Source organism: Engystomops pustulosus, chromosome 1 (genome assembly GCF_040894005.1).
Source record: "Engystomops pustulosus chromosome 1, aEngPut4.maternal, whole genome shotgun sequence".
Taxonomy (NCBI): Eukaryota; Metazoa; Chordata; class Amphibia; order Anura; family Leptodactylidae; genus Engystomops; species Engystomops pustulosus.
In genome coordinates, this window is record NC_092411.1 from 301,260,109 (window position 1) to 301,286,334 (window position 26,226).

General features: G+C 46.0%; 1 protein-coding gene across 1 annotated transcript in view; it reads left to right on the forward strand.

Annotated features, from left to right (window-relative positions):
- Positions 1-244: 244 nt before the first annotated feature.
- Positions 245-26,226, forward strand: part of LOC140133218 (vomeronasal type-2 receptor 26-like) — a 52,948-nt gene continuing 26,966 nt past the window's right edge. Inside the window, exons 1-3 of the mRNA XM_072153132.1 lie at positions 245-267; positions 2,554-2,728; positions 12,064-13,008. Of these exons, the coding sequence (XP_072009233.1) occupies positions 245-267; positions 2,554-2,728; positions 12,064-13,008 (1,143 nt within the window). The remainder of the gene's footprint in view (positions 268-2,553; positions 2,729-12,063; positions 13,009-26,226) is intronic.

Here is a 26,226-nt window from a genome sequence, read left to right on the forward strand (position 1 = left end):
AATGCCTTGTTGTAGAATGATTGGCACGTGGTTTGAAAAATAGGGAAATTTAAACATTAGTAGTGGGAAGTTGTATGTGAATAAGAAGACTTTTTGGAGTGTGTTGTTGTTAATTCATGTGTTTTTTAGATATTTGGTAATATAATATGTGATTTCATTATAACGATGTATGTATAAATGAAAGAAGACGACTGACGTCAGTCATGCCCCGGAAGAAGCTGTAAGGTGAAACCCAGGATCAGCAATGACTGGCGTCCTCATGGAACTGTAACTATATGCAGATTTTTACTTGTTTTATGTGAGTGGATCTGATAGTACACTATGTCCGTGTATATCTTCTTTGTCTAGCAGAGTGGGCTATGGAAGATAATTCAGGGTAGAAGAAAAACGGCAGCGGTTTTCGTGTCTGAATGGCATCTTATTCCCGCTGAAGTTTGCTTGGTCGGATTATTTCACGTACTGACAAGAACGTCTATGTGTATGAGACATAAGGCAGAAATAATAGACACATTGAGCTCCGGTCACATTACACTTCGTTCTGAATGCTTTTGGGTGACATTCTGTATCCACCCAGGACCGTATGTGCAGCTCTTTTGACTGGAAGGTGCTACATTCTTTTATTGTTTTATATTTACTATCTGAATCTCCCTGGTTAAGCTGCACCCCCCTACCACAAAGAAATAGGGCATTACTTGTGCAATGTTATAAATTGTTGGTGACCAAAAATGGTTAATATTGTATTTATGTTCAAGTTACGCATCTTCCTCCAAGCTCCCAGGCTAGTGATTGGCTGCACCCTTATAGTTTCCAGAACAGAGTCTGTAAAAGTTCTCTCTGTCTGGACTTCTGGGTCTCCATCTTACGATTAGGTCAAAGACCTAGAGACACGTCTCTGCCAAAACTGCTGCACTGTCGTAGTGCTGCTAATGCTGCAGAGCCAATCAAGCTAAGATCAAAGATACTCTCAGCCAAGCTAAACCAAGGTCCGGGCCTGCGTTCCTGCAAGCTACTGGGGCCCATTATCTCTGCAGCCAGACAATCTATAGGCCTGGTAGGAAGGAGTTATTAGCATCTTACTGTATGGCTGTTGTTCCAAGACTGACAATAAAAAGGACTGCGAGTTGTTAAGAATCTCTGCTCGTCTCTGTGTCTCCCTGGTCATCAGCTACCATCAAAGTCTTACCGCATAACATCTGCTGAGGAGATAGACATCTACACAGGGCTTCTTGCTTCACCTGGCGAGATGACCTAAAATCGCCTGATATCAGAGGCTGAAACTTTTTGAGATAATCTGTTAACTCCATATTTTTCAAACACATTCATCAAATTCTACCAGTTTCCTTACTGATAGATTTTTTGGGACCATAAGAAGAGTCTGTGTACAGGACTGTGGAGAGGAATAAATCTGTATAACACAAGGACGTCTGGAAATGGTTAATTCTTCTTCTTTCTTCTTCTTCTACATTTATCCAGTGTAAAGACGGATGAGGACACAATCACCGGGGAGCAGATCCAGAATGATGTGAGATGAGATCAGACAATGTAAAATATCTCCCATCATCCTGTATAAGAAGAGGGGAGATGATAGCAGTCACCAGGGTGGCCCTGATCCTGGGAGACGCTGTCTCGTGTCACCATCACATCGTGCACAGGAGATTGTTCCATCATCATCTTATTCCTACAAGGAGATGTTCAGTCTATTTCCTCTGCTGCTTCTTCACTGGTTTCCTTTCACAGAATTAGTATGTGATCTCAGGATAAGAGAAGTTATAGATTATCTACATAACACTCACCAGGATGGAGACCTCATCATTGGGGGGTTTATAACAATACATAAATATTCAAGTAATCTAGATCTTCCATCAGAATACTTCCCAGATATAAGTTGTGCAGTGTAAGTCCTTGTCATTCTGTATATCATGTTCTGTAGTGTGAAGGAGCTCGTGTTTCTGGGGTCTCCTTTTGGACCCTCTGCAGACAGTCTCCTGGTACCTACCTGCAGTGTACGGCTCCTATTATATCATCACTGATATCAGATGGGTAGGTGGTTACATCCACTCCCTGATCCCTCACATCCCTCGTCAGATCAGTTCTCTGTCACCAGACACTTCATGTACAATACAGCTGCTGATCTGTGGGGTCTGGATTGTTAGACCCCCCAGTCTGATATGGGGGGGTCCATGGACAGCTCATTATCTATATAGAAAAGCTCTTTATGGTGTAAATGCACATATACAGGGGGTGCACAGTACAGGGGACATCATGTACATTGTGAGCTGTAGGGTGTAGGATCCTATGAATATGGAGCCTCTCATCATGTGTTTTATCATCAGTTCATGTCACTTCCATCCTGATGTCACATCTCTGTATAATACGAGGCTGTTAAATGGAAATGTAAGGGGAGGTCTTAGGAGGTCAGGAAGGGGGGCACATACTTATTACTGTATTGTATAAGGTAAATCTGCAGTAATCTCTCATCTTCCTGAGGTGTGTAGTACAGACATGTCCTCTAGTCACTTACTCATCTGGATGTGTCTTTATCTTTATTAACAGGTCAGAGTTTGATGGATTTCTACATCCTCTGATTTTCTTCTTTGCCATTGTTAAAATTAACCGGAATCCTGACATCTTACCCAATATTACTCTGGGATACAATGTCTATGACTCGTGTCAAGATGGACGAGTGGCGGTCAGCCGTGTGTTACATCTTCTGTCTGGTCCAGATAAGGTGATACCTAATTACTCCTGTCCTGGGCGTGGCCAGCTGGCTGGTGTCACTGGGGATCAGTACTCATCTACCACTATTCCTGCAGCACAGATCCTGGGACTATACGGATATCCTCAGGTACTGGATACTGCCGTCATTATCTATTGGTACCAGCAGGTGCCCCATACAGGAAGCTTCTGTGCCCCCATCCACCCCAATCCCAGCGCACACATTACTGATCACCACTGTAACCAATACGACAGAGCAATGTAACACACGAGGAAGTTAGGAATTGCCAAGAAGATGATTGCTGCACATCCATAAAAGTACAAAGCCTTCATTCAAATTTCTTTTAAAACATAATGGGTTAGTAGACGAGCTGCCTGCGCGTTTCGAGCATCTTGTGCTCTTAGTTATGGCATAATGACAATACATTGGTTTAAAAATTTAAAAGGAACATCAACCAATCCCAGACAGGGGGTGGGATACATCACAAAGGGAGGAAAACTTCCGGGACACATCACCCCTCGCCCACACATCTTCCAATATAATGAAAAAGCTTTACTTGCATTAAGAACAGGTGACTTTGTATATAACAGATGGCAGAACATAAACAGGATCGTAAATTCAGTTTAGACAGAAATGATGTATAACAAATACAAATATAACAAGCAAATTTATAGGACAAAAAAAATTGATGAAATGGGTAGGTAAATATGTGGATACGAGAACCATGAATATTCATAGCTAACAGCCTGGACAAATTCATACGTATGCGCCAAATAACCCAATATTAAAAATCGTGCTTTACATACGAAATCCAAAACATCCAAAATTGATCAGTGACAAGGTCAATAAAATACGATATATTGGTTCTTAAATTCAGACCTGATGGTGACCTGGTGCCTAACCAAAAATACAAAAGTCTTCTCTACATTTTTTTAATGCCGTAAAAACAAAACGTTTCTCCTGCATTTTTACTGGCAAAGTGTCTAGAAGCTCCTGACCTGCTATTCTGTATGTTTTTGGTTCTATCTCTCAGATGTTCCATAATTCTAGTTTTGAGTTTACGGATTGTGGAACCAACATAGTGGACGTTGCAGGTAATTCATTCTATAATGTAAACTGTGACTTTAAAATCACAATTAATGAAAAATATAATTGGAAATCTTTCTGAATTGTCCACAGTGCAGAAAAAATTCATGCGTTTTGTGTTGCAAACATTACATCATGCGGTGCCGCAACGGTGAAAACCTTTTGTATCCAAGCAGGTGCCTGTATTTGATTGATCATTGGTGAATAAACTGGGGGATAGTGAGGAACAAAACGTTGACCCCCTTCTTGAAACAAAATTGCAGCCATCTTTTAAGAAGGCATTCAATTCATCGTCTTGGTATAGTATTGGCAATTTTTTTTAAGGATGTTAATAATTTGATGATAATTAGAGATGAGCGAGTATACTCGTCCAAGCTTGAAGCTCGGTCGAGTATTAGCATATTCGGACCGGCTCGTTGCTCGGACGAGTATTTGCCCTGCTCGATAACGAACATTTAATTTAAAAATAAAGAGAAGAACAGTAAAAAAATACAATTAAAACATTTAATTTAATCATTTAACTGAAGAATACAGTGAAAGAACACTATGTTTGGAAACATCTGCAATTTGTTCTCAACTAGAGATGAGCGAGCACTAAAATGCTCGGGTGCTCGTTATTCGAGACTAACTTTTCCCGATGCTCGAGTGCTCGTCTCGAATAACGAGCCCCATTGAAGTCAATAGGAGATTTTTCAAGGGGACCAAGGCTCTGCACAGGGAAGCTTGGCCAAACACCTGGGAACCTCAGAAAATGATGGAAACACCACGGAAATGGACAGGAAACAGCAGGGGCAGCATGCATGGATGCCTCTGAGGCTGCTTAATCGCACCATTATGCCAAAATTATGGGCAACAGCATGGCCATGACAGAGTGACCGAATGAGGCTAGATAGCATCTAAAACATCCAATAATTGACCCTGACACTATAGGGGACGGCATGCAGAGGCAGCGGCAGCAGCGGCAGGCTAGAGAGTGGCATGGCGACATACCCAAATGGACTCAGGCTTCAAACCAATTTTAAAAATTCCTTTTGGCGAGGATAACGTGTAGCACTGTATGTATCAGTATTTTGCCTGGTTAAGGCGGCAGAGAGGAACCAAAGGAGGTGAGCAGGAAGCGCTGAAATGATTTCCTATGTGAACAAAAGGTTGACGGTATATTTAGTCGATAACACAGCATGGTGGCAACATAGTGACCAAGTTCCATAACGTATCTGGTGAAACACCCGAAAAATGAGCCTGACACAGCTCGTTTGATAAGGGGACGACATGTGGAGGCAGCCATGGAGACGACTTCCATGATTAAGAGTGACTACTGGGGCATCCATATTGCTTCAATGATTGAAACTTCAGGTCTCCAGCATGGCGGCGACAGATGGTCCGAGTTCCATTATGTATCTGGTAAAACACCGGAAAATTCTGCCGGACACAGCTCGTTTGATAAGGGGATGATGTGCTGTATATCCTCTCGTGCTCCAGCGTCTGAGGTATAGACAGTTGAAAGCTGCGCATGGAGACATTGGTGGACGCTGTGGAGGATCGTGGAGGTAAAATGGACAGGAAACAGCAGGGGCAGTATGCATGGATGCCTCTGAGGCTGCCTAATCTTGTGATGGAGCTGGCGGTTCGCTGCCAGGCGAGCTTTCGCCTGTCCAAGCCCCTGTCTCTCGGCTCCTCCCCACCCAAAATGGGCCTGGGGGCCAGAAGCGTTTACTTTGAAAAAATTATAATTTTCAAAGCAGGCGGGGTCGTTTGAATATTTCACCTAGGAATAATGGAATAGCATAGTGGTTCTATTTTTAATTGTTTTTTCCGAAATGGTTCCATGATTAAGAGCGACAGTGTGGGGCATCCATATTGTGCTGCTATGATTGCAACTTCAGGTCTCCAGCATAGCGGCGACAGATGGGCCGAGTTCCATTATGTGTCTGGTGAAACACCCGAAAATTCTGCCTGACACAGCTCGTTTGATAAGGGGATGAGGCAGTAAAGTAGTAATAGATTAAAGGTGTTGCAGTTAAAACTATGTTAGTTGGATCTTGGGATGGAGCTCGCGCTCCGCTGCCAGGCGAGCTTTCGCCTGTCCAAGCCCCTGTCTCTCGGCTCCTTCCCATACAGCACTTCTGAGAACCTTTTGTTTAAGATCAAGTGTAGTAGCGTTCTTATAAGTTTGGGTTATGGCAGGTGAGGGGAATGTAAACAGATGCGCAAGAAGCGCTGAAATAATATCGGTAAATGATCAAAGTTTGCCAGTATATTTTGTGGATAACACAGCAGGGTGGTGACAAAGTTAACAAGTTTGATGTGGAAGTCATGAAAACAACCCAAAATTCTGCCTGACACAGCTCGTTTGCTAAGGGGACGATGTATGGAGGCAGTAAGGTAGAAGTAGTTTAAAGGTGCTGCAGTTAAAATTATGTTAGTTTGATCTTGGGATGGAGCTGGCAGTCCGCTGCCAGGCGAGCTTTCGCCTGTCCAAGCCCCTGTCTCTCGGCTCCTCCCCAAACAGCACTTCTAAGAACCTTTTGTATAAGATCAAGTGTAGTAGCGTTCTTATAAGTTTGGGATATGGCGGGTGAGGGGAATGTAAACAGATGCGCAAGAAGCGCTGAAATAATATCGGTAAATGATAAAAGTTTGTGGATAACACAGCAGGGTGGCGACAAAGTTAACAAGTTTGATGTGGAAGCCATGAAAACAACTCAAAATTCTGCCTGACACAGCTCGTTTGCTAAGGGGATGATATATGGAGGCAGCTATATGGACGACCTTTGGAGGCAGCTATGGAGATGACATGTGGAGGTAGCAATGGAGACAACGTGTGGAGGCTGCTATGGAGACAATTTAATTTGGATAGTGCCTGTATGTGGCAGTCCAAAAAAGTTTTCAAACCAGAGGAGCAGGTAGGTGGTCCTCCATAAAAATGTAATAGATTGAGTGCCTGTATGTGGCAGTCCAAAAAAGTTTTCAAACCAGAGGAGCAGGTAGGTGGCCCTCCAGAAAAATTAAATAGATTGAGTGCCTGTATGTGGCACTGCCAAAAATTGTTTAAAACAGAGGACCGGGTAGGTGGCCCTCCAGAAAAATTAAATACATAGAGTACTATAGCTAGAGCCAGTTGGCCCTGGCAAAAAATAGCCAGTTTCCTCTGCTTTAGTGTACAAACAGGAGGAGAAGGAGGAAAATGAGGAGGAGGAGTGCATAAATTATTCAGGTTAAGCTTCCTTCACCTGGTGGAGAATGGAAATCCTGAGAAATCCAGACTTTATTCATCTTGATAAGCGTCAGCCTGTCAGCGCTGTCAGTTGACAGGCGTGTACGCTTATCGGTGATGATTCCACCAGCTGCACTGAAAACCCGCTCGGACAACAAGCTAGCGGCAGGGCAGGCAAGAACTTCCAAGGCGTACAGCGCCAGTTCGTGCCACATGTCCAGCTTTGAAACCCAGTAGTTGTAGGGAGCTGTGTGATCATTTAGGACGATGGTATGGTCAGCTACGTACTCCCTCACCATCTTTCTGTAAAGATCAGCCCTACTCTGCCGAGACTGGGGACAGGTGACAGTGTCTTGCTGGGGTGACATAAAACTGGCAAAGGCCAAAGGAGGCATAGCAGGCCTGAGAGACCTGGACCGAGGTAGGCCCGCAATCCTCTGCGTCGGCAGTATATGACCAGCCCCAGGGTCAGACTCGGTCCCAGCCTCCACCAAGTTAACCCAATGTGCCGTCAGCGATATATAGTGGCCCTGCCCGGCAGCACTCATCCACGTGTCCGTGGTCAGGTGGACCTTGTCAGAAACGGCGTTGGTCAGGGCACGGATGATGTTGTCTGACACGTGCTGGTGCAGGGCTGGGACGGCACATCGGGAAAATTAGTGGCGGCTGGGGACCAAATACCAAGGGGCGGCCGCCGCCATGAGATTGCAAAAGGTCTCGGTCTCTAACATCCTTTAGGGCAGCATCACAAGGCAGAGTAATTTGGAGATGTGGACGTTGAGGGCTTGGGCGTGTGGGTGGGTTGCACTGTATTTCCTCTTGCGTTCCAGCGTCTGGGGTATAGAGAGCTGGACGCTGCGCATGGAGACATTGGTGGATGCTGTGGAGGATCGTGGAGGCGAAGGTGTGGTTTTCGCACGAAAGGTGTTTGGGCCGGGGTACTGGGCAGGGGGATGACTAGCAGAGGCAGCAGATGACACAGGGGAAGGAGCAGTGGTGTGCACGGCCGGAGGTGAATGGCCTTGGTTCCATTGAGTGGGGTGTTTAGCATTCATATGCCTGCGCATACTGGTGGTGGTTAAGCTGGTAGTGGTGGAACCCCTGCTGATCCTGGTGTGGCACAGGTTGCACACCACAGTACGGCAACAATGTCATTATCACCCACAGACTGCGACCGGTGGAAAACCTGGGCATCGGGAAGGAGCTCAGCTGCAACCGGACAATTGGTTTATGACTCTGGGAAGGGTCCAGAAAACCGTTCCTTTAGAGTATGCCGGTTCAAATGCCAAATTTTCCTGGGAGGGGGCAGACTGGGGGGAAGGAGGCTGAGGTAGAGGAGCTGGAGGAGTGCTGATTTCGGTGACATGGGTGGACTGCGTGGAAGACTGACTGGTGGACAAATGGCTAGAAGCATTGTCCGCAATCCACGACATCACCTGTTCGCACTGTTCTGGCCTCAACAGTGCTCTACCACGAGTCCCAGTAACTTGAGACATGAACCTAGGGAGTGTAGCTCTGCGGCGTTCCCCTGCTCCCTCATCAGCAGGTAGTGTCTCACCCCGCCCAGGACCAGAGCCTCTGACCCCTGCAGTAGTTGGACGCCAACGCCCACGCCCTCGTCCTCTACCCTCGGGTTCAACATTTTCAAAATTAAAGTGGAAACTGTAAATTTCTTTGTGTTTTTTTTTTGTGTGTTTTTTGTGTTTTTTTTTTGTTTTTTTTAACTAAACGATCAGAAGAAATCACACAGCAACCACAGAAGATGATGATGATTGCTATGGCTAGTTTCTAACCTACACTGACAGCACACAACTGGATTTTGTGCTGTGCCTGATGACTTTTAGTTTTGAAAAAAAACAAACAAAAAAAAATCGGCAGACTGTGCCTAATTCAATCAAACACCTAATAAATTGTCCCACTTAGGTGTGTGAGATGGATATGTGTGTCACTAAGAGCAAAATAGAACGTTCTCAAGTATCCCTGCAAATTCGTCACAATATGGTACTAGCTGCACTACTAGTGCCAGCAAGCCCAGCCACAAGCAAAGAAAAAAATAAATATATATAATGCTATTGTAGCCCTAAGAAAGCCGGTTGGGTTCTTGTATGCCTAGCTTCTAACCTACACTGACAGCACACAACTGGATTTTGTGGTTTGCCTGTGACTTTAAGTTTTGAAAAAAAAAAAAATCGGCAGACTGTGCCTAATTCAATCAAAACCCCTAATACATTGTCCCACTTAGGTGTTTGAGATGGATATGTGTGTCACTAAGAGCTAAATAGAATGTTTGCAAGTCTCCCTGCAAATTTGTCACAATATGGTACTAGCTGCACTACTAATGCCAGCAAGCCCAGTCACAAGCAAAGAAAAAAAAAAATATTCTAGCCCTAACAAGGGCTGTTGGGTTCTTGTAGAATCACTCCTGCCTAACAGTAAGCTAATATAACAGCCTAACGCTATCCCTGCAGCAGCAGCAGCTCTCTCCCGAACGGCATCCAGACAGAGAATGATCCGAGCAGCGTGGGCAGGTACTAGTCTATTCCAGGGTCACCTGATCAGGCCAGCCAACCACTGCTATCGAAGTGTAAGGCTACCACGTCATGCTGGGTGGAGTGCAGAGTCTCCTGGCTTGTGATTGGCTCTGTTTCTGGCCACCAAAAATCAAAACAGCGGGAGATGCCATTTTCTCGAGCTGGCGAAATACTCGTCCGAGCAGCGAGCAGTTTCGAGTACGCTAATGCTCGAACGAGCATCAAGCTCGGACAAGTGTGTTCGCTCATCTCTAGTCAACACAGATGGTCAGTGGCGATTCCGCCATCATCAGCCTCACCATCCCGCTGCTTGGCCTGTTGAAAAACTCTCTATTCAGCATGAAGTCAGAAGCTTTGCGCTCGTCACAAGAGACGGGGGAAGAAGATTCCCTTGTGGATAGCCTAAGCACCCTCAGGTCTGTTTCTCAGCGCATATCGGAGGAGGTGGAGGAGGATGCGGAAGAAGAGGAGGAGAATGTTGGCGAGACAGAAGAGGGGAGCATTGCTCAGTCCTTAACTGTTCAGCGTGTATGGGCAGAAGAAGAGGAGTTGGAGGAGGAGGAGATGGACAGTCAGACCAGTGAGGGGAGTGAATTCTTGCGCGTTGGGACTCTGGCACATATGGCAGATTTCATGCTAGGCTGCCTATCCCGTGACCCTTGTGTTCAAAGAATTTATTCCAGCACCGATTACTGGGTATTCACTCTCCTGGACCCACGGTACAAGCAAAATCTTTCCACTCTCATCCCTGGAGAGGAAAGGAGTGTGAGAATGCATGAATACCAGCAGGCCCTGGAGCACAAGCTGAAACAGTATTTCTCTTCTGACAGCGCTAGCGGCAGAGGGCATACTTCTGCGGGACAAGTATCGAGGGAGAGTAGGCGAGCAGGCAGCTTGTCCAGCACTTGCAGGGGTACGCTTTACAAGGCCTTTGCCAGTTTTATGTCACCCCAGCAAGACACTGTCACCTGTCCCCAGGCTAGGCAGAGTAGGGCTGATCTTTACATCCACATGTCGTCTCCATAGCTGTCTCCAAAAGTCGTCTCCATATCTGCCTCCACATGTCGTCCCCTTAGCAAACGAGCTGTGTCAGGCTCATTCTTCGGGTGTTTCACCAGATACGTTATGGATCTTGGTCACTATGTCGCCACCATGCTGTGCTATCGACTAAATATACCGTCAACCTTTTGTTCACATAGGAAATCATTTCAGCGCTTCTTACTCACCTCCTTTGGTTCCTCTCTGCCACCCATTGGTTTGATGCCTGAGTCCATTTAGGGTATGTCGCCATGAGACTCTCTAGCCTGCCACTGCTGTCGCTGCCTCTGCATGCCGTCCCCTATAGTGTCAGGGTCAATTATTGGATGTTTTAGATGCTATCTAGCCTCATTCGGTCACTCTGTCATCGCCATGCTGTTGCCCATAATTTTGGCATAATGGTGCGATTAAGCAGCCTCAGAGGCATCCATGCATGCTGCCCCTGCTGTTTCCTGTCCATTTCCGTGGTGTTTCCATAATTTTCTGAGGTTTCTAGGTGTTTGGCCAAGCTTCCCTGTGCAGACCCTTGGTCGCCTTGAAAAATGCTCAAGTCTCCCATTGACTTCAAAGGGGTTCGTTATTCGAAACGAGCACTCGAGCATCGTAAAAAGTTTGACTCTAGTAACGAGCACTCGAGCATTTTAGTGCTCGCTTTCCTCTAGCGCCTATACATGAGAAACACGAGCCCATAGGGCTTCCCTGGGTTTGCAAATAAAAAGTTTTATTAAAAAAGAAAAAATTGTTAGTTAGTAAAATCATAATCGGGCCCTTAGTAAATGACCCCCAATGTATATTGACACATGAATTTATTTCTGCTTTTCTAAACTGTTAGCGGTTAACATTGCAGCCGGCAAGCTGTAATGTTGTACGCGTGCGCTCATCACAAAGTCTTCCATTTCACCTGTTACCTGCCTTTATAAATGGAGTGTTTGTGCATTTCCTATAGACCATGAATAAGAACTAAATAGCTAGGCTGGAAACGCGTAGGTCCTTGGATCATGCTATTTATTTTTTGCTATTTTTAATGGCTGTAAATTAAAATGAGATTTTTTTCTCCTTGGATATTGCTTTAGTTTGGACCTTCTGAGACAATTCGGGTCGTAGTCGGGATTCCAGGAAAACGTCACTAAATGTGAAATACTTAGTCTAAAGTTTAGGCCTCATGGTAACCTGCTAAAGCCCCCAGAGATATCACTTCAGTTGCAGAGTCATCCATTAAATACCTGGTTCTTAGTTGTAGCATACAAATACCGACTAATGCTAAAAATATTATTTTCTTCCAGGCCTGCGCGCCTACCAGTCACGTTTAAGGCATGAATGTACTTTTCTGTATTTTTTTTATTTCCTGTTTATAAAACAATAAAAAGTATGAAAAAATAATTTCCTAATGTATAATGTGAGACCCCACTTCCCTGGGGAAAAAGCTTGTGATATTTGGTTGAATCTGTCCAGAATGATTGTTGTTTTGTGTCTTGTAGATCAGCTATGGAGCCAGCGACCCCTCGTTATCTGATAGACTCCTCTATCCACACGTCTTCCGAACAATCCAAAGTAGCCACACCCACAATATGGTGATCATTGAGCTGTTGAAGTATTTTGGCTGGACCTGGGTCGGGATTTTAGTATCAGATGATGATAACGGAGAGAGAGAACTGCAGATACTGACAAAGTACATGAGAGAGAACGGGATCTGTGTCGCCTTCACCATAACAATGACAGAGGAGAATTCTGAATATAGAGATGAGATTTTACGTGTCATGAGCAATCCACAAGTCAGTGTCATTATAATGTGTGGGACCATGTCTTATGTTGGAATAGGTTTACTACAAATCCAAAATCTTGTATTAGCAAACAAAACCCTCGTCCTTCCCCCATCCTGGGTCTCCAGTCCTGTCCTCATGGAGTTTGCGTACATGAACCTGAATGTGAGTCTAGCGGTGGACTTCTCATCACAGCCTTTTGTAGGAGAGGAAGATTTTGTGAAAAATTATGGGAAATTACCTAAAATATTTAATCATGATTACTACTGGAAAATATTAGATTTCATAGCAAAAAACAAAAAATATAATCACTTTATTTCATTCTACAGAAACGCGACTGTAGCTATGGTCCGCTATACATATAGTTCCCCAAATCTGAGAACCCTCCTCTCCTCCGGGGTGACCCCACGATTGTATGACGCAGTAGAAATCCTGGCAAAGTCTCTACATGAAATGTTCTTACATATAAAAGACAAATATAAAGAAAACCCAATAACTGGACTTGTACAATACACAGGGAAGTTACAGCGCTACATACAGAGGATGAAGAATTCCCGGGACCCAATGTCTCCTTCATATTACTTTACTGACCAGGGGGAAGCGCTACATCCATATAAGATCATGAATAAGATGTTTGTAGATGAGGCCACAGGGGACGGGGAAGTAGGAAATTTTACCCCATGGGCTGTCAGTGGTCAGAAGCTTTACATAAATCCCCAGTCTATAACATGGAGACACACACAGGAGGTAAGTAGCCTTACATTATATGTATATGGATGTGTAAAGCTTTGGTTTGCTGTTGATCCTCATATACTGCAGGTTACATATAGAAGTGACAGTTTTATATAGGGAAGAGAGTAGGCACCATATTAGGGATGACCACAGGGACCTCCTGCTTATCAAAATGTGAGTTAGTGTTGAAGTCCTCTTGCTGCAGATCCTATGAGCCGGACGAGGTCCAGGTATTGTGTCTGTAATGGAGAAACACACATTACACCTATCCGGAAGCATCATTACTTATTACATCAATAAAACGTTTTGTACAGATCCATGGTGCACGCTGTACTGCTCTCCGCTGCTTACAAGGGCTGATGGGTAAATACCTTTTAAGTCACTAACAGTCTTGGGAAAAGCCAATCTGGATAAGGTCCACGGCCTGCTGCCCATTACACTATGCTCAGGACATGGACCCTGCTGAAAGATCTCTAAGAGAATCTGGAATGTCAGTTTAATTATCAGGAACAGCTTCATCAGCCCATAAATACTTATTATTGTAGTGGTGACTCTATTACTACTCTGCCTCCACCGCAAGCTGCAGTTCCTGGTGCCATAGGAGACTCAATGGGGCACATTTACTAAGGGTACGTGGGACCGCGATACCATCGGGTTTTACGAATATTTACGATGTGCGCCGAATTGCCCCGGGTTTTTGGTGCATGCGAGTCCTGGATCTGTTGTGTCGCTCTCCTGTTTTCACCTGGTGTGGATTTATGAGAACAGTTTGACTATCCTGGTACAGTTTTATCTTCCACATTCAAGCAGGCTCAGTGGTCTACTTGTGGCCTACTGACTATATTGATTCTCATTCTTCGGTTTATGCGTTTTTATCCTAAATTGTGTGATCTATTTACAAATGAATAACATGTCGGGATTCATTAATTGTTTAAAAGGGGGATAAGAATTATCGATTGGATTCTGCTATCTACATCAGGTTCTTGTATCCAGTATTTTTGCTCTAATTCTTCAGCAGTGCTCACCCATATGTGACAATGCCGGCAGGTCCATAAATAGGTCCTGTAGGAACAAGCTGATAAGTCTAAGTTCTGCTCTTACACGTTGGAGTATTATATGTGCTTTTCTGCCTCTTGAGTTTTCGAGGCCATTTTGAGGAACAAGTACATTGAGAAGGAAAAAGTTTATGAAGGCCAAGGTCAAACTTCCTGTGTCTTACTGAAACTTGGTTGAGGGGTGAAATATTGGAGGGATGCATTGAACTACATGGATTCCAAACTGTGCATGTAGACTGGAAGAAGGTGTGTAAAAACAAAGCAGTGGCCTAGTGGCGTATGTTAATGAACGTTTGTGTCCTCCTGGACATTATAACGGGGAAGGAAGTGTTGTGTGATACAAATATTGAGATTCTTCAGGTATTTTGTAATGTGAGCTTCTGCCCTTATTGTCTGCCAGGGGAATTCCTTTGTTGATTCTGTCTTTGTGGTATACGTTCCTCTTTCTGGCGATGCTTGTATTGCCGGTGATCTTTGGGTAGTCAAGTGTGCGAGGCATAGCAAGATAATCCTCAGTCGTTAGCTATGATACTAGGGGAATTGAATCATTTAGAATTGGATGTAAGTTTTCTGGACTTCTATCTATACATAACATGTAATACTAGAGGTGGAAAGTGATTGTACTGGGTCTATGTTAATATCAAGCATGCTTATCCATGTAGTGCATCACCGGCCCTGGGAAATGATGTGTGGAATATGTCCCTAGTTGTCCGGTTGTTAAGTGCCAGCAGGATACAATTAGGATAGGCGGGCATTGGACTACAGAGAGGAATGAGAGGCTTAGAGCATGTTCTGATACCACTGATTGGTCAGTTATTATAGATGTGAAGGATACATCAATGAATATTAGCACAGAAAGTGTGTCGGCATATAGAAGGTTTTGTGTAGAAATGATTGTTCTGGAGGAGCCAGTTAGAATGTTTCCTAACAATAATCCCTGGATAAGTAAAGATCTGAAGAAGGTTCCTTTTAGGAAAGGTGATACTGAAGGCTTAAGTAAAATGCAGAAGGTACTGAAAACTAAAATCAGGGAGGGAAAGATTTATTATAACGAGAAGCTTGAGACGAAGCTGAGAAAAGAGATAGAAGCAAATCTGTGGCCTGAATCCTAAAAGCAATAACTCTGCCCTGATAGAGAAATAAGTGTATGAGTTACATCTTTAGTTTGATGGGATTAGTGAGGGCAGTCAGTCACATAGTTCAGAGGTGATTTTGTCTGATGCTGGTGGCGTTGGGGGAGACGTACTATGTGGAGCTGATATGATTATAGTATCATGTACGGAAGTCGAGGGGAATTTTTAGAAACGTAATAGTCGTAAGTCTATGGGCGCTGATGGAATAGAACCAGTCGTGTTACAGACGTGTGCACAAGAACTGAGGGGGATTTTGTCTTTTTTTTGTTTCATTGGAGTTTAGCAGTGGAGATTGTACCAAACTTATGGAAGACCTCCCACATTGTTCCTCTACCAAAATGCTCCCGCCCGAGTAAATGAAAAGACATCCCCCTGATTGCGATAACCTCTCACGTGATTCAGGTGATGGAAAAACTGGTCCTGTCTCACCCTAGTGGTTTGACGGAGGACAAATGTGATGACAAACAATTTGCCTATCGTGACACTGGTACATACTGTGGGAGAATTGGCCCAGTAGAGACCGTGGTAGTGGGGTGCTGTGATGCAGTTCACGACAGTGACACCAAAGTACAGTCCAAAACAGGTCTAGCCTGTGTTTATTTCAGCAGGAACAAAATAAAACAGCCTTCACCTTCAGGCATCAAAAAACAAAATAATATCCTACCCGTCAGGGTGCTAACTAAACAATGGTTCTCTGACTCACCACTAACAAAACACTTTTGTTGCTCCAGGCACAGAGGTCAAGGCTGCGTGCTCTCCAGCCTCCTTGCAGAGAGACAACACTTTTCCCATGCAGCTTTCCTGCTCGATGTTCCACCGTGAATTTGAAATTCTGCAACATTAGGAACCACCTTGTGACCGTGGCGTTCCTCTCTTTGGCCTGACTCATCCAGGTGAGGGGAGAGTGATCGGTCACCAGTGTAAACTGTCGCCCTATCAAGTAATACCTCAGGGATTCCAGAGCCCATTTTATCGCCAAGCACTCCCTCTCAACTATGCTATAGTTCTTCTCAGGAGGTGTGAGCTTGCGGCTCAGGAATGTCACGGGATGTTCCTCACCCTCCACTACTTGGGACAGGACAGCCCCTAAGCCCACGTCAGAAGCGTCAGTTTGCACAATAAAGGTCTTGGTGAAGTTAGGGGTGATCAGTAGAGATGAGCGAGTATACTCGTCCGAGCTTGATGCTCGTTCGAGGTACTCGAAACGGCTCGTTGCTCGGACGAGTATTTCCCCTGCTCGAGATCGAGCATTTATTTAAAAAAACACAGTGAAGAACAATGAAGAATAGAATAAAAACAGTGAACACAGGATCATTTAAGTGAAAAACACAGTGAAGAACACAGTCAAGAATAGATTACAGATGTTCGGCACATCTGCTTACTTGTCGGAAGATACGCGCGAAAGGTGCTAACAAAATAGTATGTGAAGAACAATATATATGTGTGAAGAACACATTGAAGAACACGGTGAGCAGGACAGAGACAACGGGGAGCAGCACAGAGACACCGGGGAGCAGCACAGAGACACCGGGGAGCAGCACGGAGACATGGGGCAGCGGCAGCACGGAGACATGGGGCAGCGGCAGCACAGAGACTTGGGGCAGCGGCAGCACGGAGACATCGGGCAGCGGCACGGAGCGGCACGGAGACATCGGGGAGCGGCACGTAGACATCGGGGAGCAGCACGGAGACATCGGGGAGACTTCAGTGGAAGAAGAGCAGCGGATCCCGGGACAGCGTATCTCCCGACAAGTAAGCAGATGTGCCGAACATCTGCAATCTATTCTTCACTGTGTTTTTCACTTAAATGATCCTGTGGTCACTGTGTTCACTGTTTTTATTCTATTCTTCACTGTTCTTCACATCTGCTAACTTGTCGGGAGATAATATACGCGCGGAACAGTGAAGAATAGATTGCAGATGTTTGCATACATCTGCTAACTTATCAGAAGACATTCTTTTTCAATTAATTAACACATTTTATTCCCGAACCATGGTCCCTTTGAAAAATGCTCGAGTCTCCTATTGACTTCAATGGGGCTCGTTATTCGAGACGAGCACTCGAGCATCTGGAAAAGTTCATCTCGAATAACGAGCACTCAAGCATTTTAGTGCTCGCTCATCTCTAGTGATCAGTACCGGTCCCTCGCACAAAACCGTCTTAAGTCGCTGAAACGCCCCCTCAGCCTCTTCACTCCATTTTACCATCACCGCCCTGCTACCCTTGGTCAGGTCAGTCAGGGGTGCCGCTATGGTAGCAAAATCGGGGATAAATCGGCAATAACAGCCCACTATGCCTAGGAAAGCCCTCACTTGCTTCTTGCTCATAGGTCGTGGCCACTGCTGGATCGCCTCCACTTTATTTACTTGGGGTTTGATGACACCTCGCCCAATACGGTACCCCAGGTAACGGGCCTCTTCCAGACCCAGTGCACATTTTTGGGGGTTCGCTGTCAACCCTGCTGCCCTCAGGGAGTCTACCACTGCTTGCACCTTGGCCAGGTGACTCTCCCAATCGTTACTATAAACTATGATGTCATCCAGGTAGGCCGAGGCATATCTCCGGTGAGGTTTTAGCACGAGATCCATTAACCTCTGGAATGTGGCGGGAGCCCCATGTAGCCCAAAGGGGAGTACCACGTACTGAAAAAGCCCATCAGGGGTAACAAAAGCGGTCTTCTCTTTGGCCCTGTCAGTAAGGGGTACCTGCCAATACCCTTTCGTCAGGTCAAGGGTGGAGAAGAACCTAGCCTGTCCAAGTCGTTCTATCAACTCGTCAACCCTGGGCATGGGATAAGAATCAAATTTGGACACCTCGTTCAACTTCCTAAAATCATTGCAGAACCGTAGGGAACCATCAGGTTTGGGAATCAACACAATAGGACTCGACCAGTCACTTTTAGACTCCTCGATAACCCCCAGGTCTAACATCTGCCTGACTTCTTCGGATATGGCAAGTCGGCGCGCTTCAGGGACCCGGTAGGGTTTTTGGTGTACCCGGATGTGGGGTTCGGTTATGATGTCATGCTTGATGACTGAAGTACGTCCCGGTAACTTAGAGAACACATCCACATTTCGGAGCACAAACTCCTTCGCTTCCTGAATCTGGGCCCTGGAGAGAGACTCCGAGATCCGTACTTCAGGCACCTTGGCATCGGGTACACTTACCTCCGGTGTCCCCTTCTTGGGGACAGATGCTTTTTCTACTCCCACTGCCATCAGGGACTATCCTGGTACAGTTTTATCTTCCACATTCAAGCAGGCTCAGTGGTCTACTTGTGGCCTACTGACTATATTGATTCTCATTCTTCGGTTTATGCGTTTTTATCCTAAATTGTGTGATCTATTTACAAATGAATAACATGTCGGGATTCATTAATTGTTTAAAAGGGGGATAAGAATTATCGATTAGATTCTGCTATCTACATCAGGTTCTTGTATCCAGTATTTTTGCTCTAATTCTTCAGCAGTGCTCACCCATATGTGACAATGCCGGCAGGTCCATAAATAGGTCCTGTAGGAACAAGCTGATAAGTCTAAGTTCTGCTCTTACACGTTGGAGTATTATATGTGCTTTTCTGCCTCTTGAGTTTTCGAGGCCATTTTGAGGAACAAGTACATTGAGAAGGAAAAAGTTTATGAAGGCCAAGGTCAAACTTCCTGTGTCTTACTGAAACTTGGTTGAGGGGTGAAATATTGGAGGGATGCATTGAACTACATGGATTCCAAACTGTGCATGTAGACTGGAAGAAGGTGTGTAAAAACAAAGCAGTGGCCTAGTGGCGTATGTTAATGAACGTTTGTGTCCTCCTGGACATTATAACGGGGAAGGAAGTGTTGTGTGATACAAATATTGAGATTCTTCAGGTATTTTGTAATGTGAGCTTCTGCCCTTATTGTCTGCCAGGGGAATTCCTTTGTTGATTCTGTCTTTGTGGTATACGTTCCTCTTTCTGGCGATGCTTGTATTGCCGGTGATCTTTGGGTAGTCAAGTGTGCGAGGCATAGCAAGATAATCCTCAGTCGTTAGCTATGATACTAGGGGAATTGAATCATTTAGAATTGGATGTAAGTTTTCTGGACTTCTATCTATACATAACATGTAATACTAGAGGTGGAAAGTGATTGTACTGGGTCTATGTTAATATCAAGCATGCTTATCCATGTAGTGCATCACCGGCCCTGGGAAATGATGTGTGGAATATGTCCCTAGTTGTCCGGTTGTTAAGTGCCAGCAGGATACAATTAGGATAGGCGGGCATTGGACTACAGAGAGGAATGAGAGGCTTAGAGCATGTTCTGATACCACTGATTGGTCAGTTATTATAGATGTGAAGGATACATCAATGAATATTAGCACAGAAAGTGTGTCGGCATATAGAAGGTTTTGTGTAGAAATGATTGTTCTGGAGGAGCCAGTTAGAATGTTTCCTAACAATAATCCCTGGATAAGTAAAGATCTGAAGAAGGTTCCTTTTAGGAAAGGTGATACTGAAGGCTTAAGTAAAATGCAGAAGGTACTGAAAACTAAAATCAGGGAGGGAAAGATTTATTATAACGAGAAGCTTGAGACGAAGCTGAGAAAAGAGATAGAAGCAAATCTGTGGCCTGAATCCTAAAAGCAATAACTCTGCCCTGATAGAGAAATAAGTGTATGAGTTACATCTTTAGTTTGATGGGATTAGTGAGGGCAGTCAGTCACATAGTTCAGAGGTGATTTTGTCTGATGCTGGTGGCGTTGGGGGAGACGTACTATGTGGAGCTGATATGATTATAGTATCATGTACGGAAGTCGAGGGGAATTTTTAGAAACGTAATAGTCGTAAGTCTATGGGCGCTGATGGAATAGAACCAGTCGTGTTACAGACGTGTGCACAAGAACTGAGGGGGATTTTGTCTTTTTTTTGTTTCATTGGAGTTTAGCAGTGGAGATTGTACCAAACTTATGGAAGACCTCCCACATTGTTCCTCTACCAAAATGCTCCCGCCCGAGTAAATGAAAAGACATCCCCCTGATTGCGATAACCTCTCACGTGATTCAGGTGATGGAAAAACTGGTCCTGTCTCACCCTAGTGGTTTGACGGAGGACAAATGTGATGACAAACAATTTGCCTATCGTGACACTGGTACATACTGTGGGAGAATTGGCCCAGTAGAGACCGTGGTAGTGGGGTGCTGTGATGCAGTTCACGACAGTGACACCAAAGTACAGTCCAAAACAGGTCTAGCCTGTGTTTATTTCAGCAGGAACAAAATAAAACAGCCTTCACCTTCAGGCATCAAAAAACAAAATAATATCCTACCCGTCAGGGTGCTAACTAAACAATGGTTCTCTGACTCACCACTAACAAAACACTTTTGTTGCTCCAGGCACAGAGGTCAAGGCTGCGTGCTCTCCAGCCTCCTTGCAGAGAGACAACACAAAAATGTGCACTGGGTCTGGAAGAGGCCCGTTACCTGGGGTACCGTATTGGGCGAGGTGTCATCAAACCCCAAGTAAATAAAGTGGAGGCGATCCAGCAGTGGCCACGACCTATGAGCAAGAAGCAAGTGAGGGCTTTCCTAGGCATAGTGGGCTATTATTGCCGATTTATCCCCGATTTTGCTACCATAGCGGCACCCCTGACTGTCAACCCTGCTGCCCTCAGGGAGTCTACCACTGCTTGCACCTTGGCCAGGTGACTCTCCCAATCGTTACTATAAACTATGATGTCATCCAGGTAGGCCGAGGCATATCTCCGGTGAGGTTTTAGCACGAGATCCATTAACCTCTGGAATGTGGCGGGAGCCCCATGTAGCCCAAAGGGGAGTACCACGTACTGAAAAAGCCCATCAGGGGTAACAAAAGCGGTCTTCTCTTTGGCCCTGTCAGTAAGGGGTACCTGCCAATACCCTTTCGTCAGGTCAAGGGTGGAGAAGAACCTAGCCTGTCCAAGTCGTTCTATCAACTCGTCAACCCTGGGCATGGGATAAGAATCAAATTTGGACACCTCGTTCAACTTCCTAAAATCATTGCAGAACCGTAGGGAACCATCAGGTTTGGGAATCAACACAATAGGACTCGACCAGTCACTTTTAGACTCCTCGATAACCCCCAGGTCTAACATCTGCCTGACTTCTTCGGATATGGCAAGTCGGCGCGCTTCAGGGACCCGGTAGGGTTTTTGGTGTACCCGGATGTGGGGTTCGGTTATGATGTCATGCTTGATGACTGAAGTACGTCCCGGTAACTTAGAGAACACATCCACATTTCGGAGCACAAACTCCTTCGCTTCCTGAATCTGGGCCCTGGAGAGGGACTCCGAGATCCGTACTTCAGGCACCTTGGCATCGGGTACACTTACCTCCGGTGTCCCCTTCTTGGGGACAGATGCTTTTTCTACTCCCACTGCCATCAGGGACTCTCTTTCCCTCCATGGCTTTAGGAGGTTCACGTGGTATATTTGTTCGGGTTTCCTCCTCCCCGGCTGAGATACCTTGTAGGTTACCTCCCCCACTTTCTCCATGACCTCATATGGTCCTTGCCATTTTGCCAAGAACTTGCTCTCAACGGTGGGCACCAGAACTAGCACTCTGTCGCCTGGGTTAAAGGTCCTGAGTCTGGCTGACCTATTGTAGACCCTAGACTGGGCCTCTGGCTGACCTATTGTAGACACTACGGTGGGGGGTCCTCTCCTGTTCCCAGGTCTCCTTGGCTACATCCAAAAGCCCACGTGGGGAACGGCCATATAACAGCTCAAAGGTTGAGAAACCCGTGGAGGACTGGGGAACTTTACGTATGGCAAACATCAAATAGGGCAACAAACAATCCCAGTCCTTCCCATCTTTGCTGACCACCCTCTTTAGCATCCCCTTCAAGGTCTTGTTAAACCTCTCGACCAGGCCATCTGTCTGAGGATGATACACAGAGGTGCGGAGCTGTTTAACCTGCAGTAACTTACACATCTCCTTTATTACCCTAGACATGAATGGGGTACCCTGGTCAGTCAAGATTTCCTTGGGGAGGCCTGTGCGTGAGAATACCTGGAACAGCTCCCTAGCAATATTTTTGGAGGAGGTGTTCCTTAATGGAATCGCCTCGGGATACCGCGTAGCGTAGTCCAGGATAACCAGGATGTATTGGTGCCCCCTTGAGGATTTGACTATGGGGCCAACCAGACCCATTGCAATCTGTTCAAGTGGCACCTCTATGATTGGTAGCGGGACCAAAGGACTCCTGAAGTGGGACACCGGGGCAGTAAGTTGACACTCAGGGCAGGAGCTACAATACCGGTTTACCTCCTCCCACACCCGGGCCAGAAAAATCTCTTCAGGATCCTCTCTCGGGTCTTCTCAGCACCTAAGTGCCCTCCCAGCACATGTTTGTGTGCCAACTCTAGCACCAGCCTACGGTGAGATTGGGGTACTACAAGTTGCTCAACCTCCTCACCCCGTATCTGGTCGACCCTGTACAACAGTTCCCCAACAATCACCATTCGGGAGTATATTTTGTCAGCCCCTGGTATTTGGAGTACCCCATTTATCACCTTAACATTCTCCCGTGCTTTAAACAAGGTAGGGTCCTGTAGCTGTGCAGCCCCCAAATTTTCATGGGAAATCTCAAGGTCCGGCATGTCGGCCACCTCCTCGTGGCCCTCGACCTCACCAGCTAGAACCTCTAGGGGAGAGAATTCATCACATGGGGTCACCCCTACTGCTGGTGTGGGTACATTGGCCTCAAAGGGTTCAGGGGCCAAGGCCGGACACACGTGATGTCCATTATCTGCAACAGCACCTGAGGTGGGTCTTCGTCTCCAGAGGTCCTAAAATACCGGTAAGTCTCTGCCGATAATAGCCTCATGAAACAGGGTCCCCACCACCCCCACTTCATGGGCAATAGTACCACAAGGGGTATGTAGGTTGATGACAGCAGTGCGATATTCGCGAGTGTCCCCATGTATACACAACACTCCCACTCTCCGCCCACTGTACAGTCCAGGATCAACCAAAGTTCCCCGTACCAGGGTGACCAGACTCCCTGAGTCTAGCAAGGCTTCCACTGTGTGACCACCGATTGTGACCACGCACACTTGGGGTTCTGCATCCGTGACTGACTCGGCCACCAGAACCGGACGGGCAAACAGTGACACTCGCCGGGTCTGGTTACAGTCCATTGGCTCCACTGACAGTGGACAGTTGGCAGCAATATGGCCCATTTCATGGCACCGCCAGCACTGAATACGGCCATGACCTCTGTCACGAGCCTCAATGGGTTTCTGGGTATCCACGCCCCCCAATGAACCCCCTCCCAACCTGACATGTCTCCCCTTTTCCGCAGTAACAGTCTTACCAGATGGTTTGGTGACCCTGTCACTGGCACTGCTTCATGTGGGAGAGGTAAGTAGAAGGTCCTCCGTAGCCCGATACCTCTCTACTAGGGACACGAGTTCCTCAGCTTTTGTGGGACCGGCCTGTCCAACCCACCGCTGGAGCCGAGAGGGCAGAGAACGGGTGAACTTTCGAGAACCACTCTCTCTACCATCTGTGCTGGGGTGCAGTCCTCTGGTTGTAGCCACTTCCGGACAAGATGGATCAGGTCATGCATTTGGGAGCGTGGGGGTAGTTTTTCTGAGTAAGCCCACTGGTGGACTCGACTGGAACGAACTTGAACGGTGACCCCAAGACGAGCCAGAATCTCGGCCTTTAGCTGGGGGTACTCACGGGCTTCCGTTTCACTCAGGTCGTAGTAAGCCTTCTGCGATTCGCCTGTCAGGAATGGTGCCAGGACATCTGCCCACTGCTCAGCCGGGAACTCCTCTCGCTCAGCTACTCGCTCGAACACCGCGAGATACGCCTCCACGTCGTCGGTCGTCGTCATTTTTTGTAAAGCCTTTTGTACTGCAGCCCGTGCGGAACGCTGGACAACCGGGTACCCTTGCAAACCAGTCTGGGACCCCTCAGTAGTCGTCGCTTGTGGTGCTGCCATAACGCCAGAAAACTTTTCCATCATCAGCTGGAACATGGCTCGGGACTCTTCCTGTTGTTGCTGAAGCATGGCTTGCTGCTGGCGGGACCTCTCCTGCTGCTGGCGGGACCTCTCCTCCTGCTGCTGGAGCATGGCTTGCTGCAGCTGTCGATTAGCCTGGGATTCTTCCTGCTGCTGGCGGGACCTCTCCTCCTGCTGCTGGAGCATGGCCTGCTGCTGCTGCCGATTAGCTCTGGCCTCCTCTTGCAGGTATTTAATAAAGTCCTCCATCTTGGCTTTATCCTGCACTTTGCCTGCTGCTTTCACCCAGGTCATGTTGCAGGATGTAGCGAGCCTTTCAGGTGTGTGTCTTTTTTTAACTGCCCGCAATCCGAAGCACCATATGTGGGAGATTTGGCCCAGTAGAGACCGTGGTAGCGGGGTGCTGTGATGCAGTTCACGACAGTGACACCAAAGTACAGTCCAAAACAGGTCTAGCCTGTGTTTATTTCAGCAGGAACAAAATAAAACAGCCTTCACCTTCAGGCATGAAAAAACAAAATAATATCCTACCCGTCAGGGTGCTAACTAAACAATGGTTCTCTGACTCACCACTAACAAAACACTTTTGTTGCTCCAGGCACAGAGGTCAAGGCTGTGTGCTCTCCAGCCTCCTTCCAGAGAGACAACACTTTCAGCTCTGCTCAGCCACTTTATGCAGACTGATTAGGCTGCTCCCACCACCTGTGTCCAAGGTGCTGGACAACACAACCTCAGCACTAAGGCCTTGCATAATAGCATAACCTAGGGGAAACATACCGCCCATCCACAGTTAACCCCTTCAGTGTCTCACAATACCTACTAAATACCTACATACCTACTAAATACCTACATACCTAGTAAATAGGGTTCCCACCTATCTTGAGTCTAGTGGAGCGACTGTGCCACATGTTTGATTTCTGTAGAGCTATTAACCACATTAGACCTGAAATCCTCCTGTTCCAAATCTGCAGGAGGGAAGTATCTTCTGGTTTAATGAATTATTTGATTGGTCGCCGCTGTTGTAGGTAATGTTGGGGCTCCTCAGTTTTGGCTCCTCACTTATTCTATACATCAGATTTCCCGTATTACAGTGAGTCCTGTCATTTGCAGACATTTTCTGATGACACTGAGGTGGTTGGTAAAATTGATCAGGACGATGAAGATGAATATTGAGGTGCTTCAAAGTTTGTTCAGTGGAGTAAATATAATGGTCTTAAATAAAATGTATTGGGGCACATTTACTTACCCATCCTGTGCGATTCACAAAAGTGCATTGTCCAACCTGAATGCAGATCTGCTGCGATTCATGAAGATCATGAGCCCTGTCTGTCCACCGCTCAGGTCCACCGGAGTTCACCTTATTCTTCCTGGTGCATGTAAGTGCATTGGTTGCAACACAATTTTAAATACCTGTCACAGTGGCGCAAATCTCGACAATGTCGGAAAGTCAGACGGAAATGCGTTCCACGGACCCTTAGTAAATAGGCCCCATTGAGATGATTGTAAGATCAGGTAACACGAATCATTCTATTTATGTTATGAAAATGGGAGGTAAAGTGGTTGAGATTGTAAGGACTTATAAGGACTTGGGTGTTTATTTACATAACAACATAAACTGGAAGTGTCACGGGAAAGATGTAAGAAGGAAGGGACAATCTAGATTTTTTCTCAAGAAATTGAAATCATTTAATGTCTACAATAAAATTGTAATTATGTTTTATGAGACTACGATTAGTGCACGGGATAGACAAAGTATGGAGAAAGTTTTCCGTCCAGCACGTAGGGTAATTGGAGTGGAAGTTGAAAATTTTGTATCGGTGGTTGAAAGACGGATACTGGGTAAATGAAGCTCGTAACATTCTCCGTCTGAGCTTATAAACTCATCAGAAGAGAACTTTCAGTGCCGGGATTTACAGGTGGTGATGGTCGTTTATCCTTATGGGAATCCACTAATTAATTTCTCCTTGGGTATAA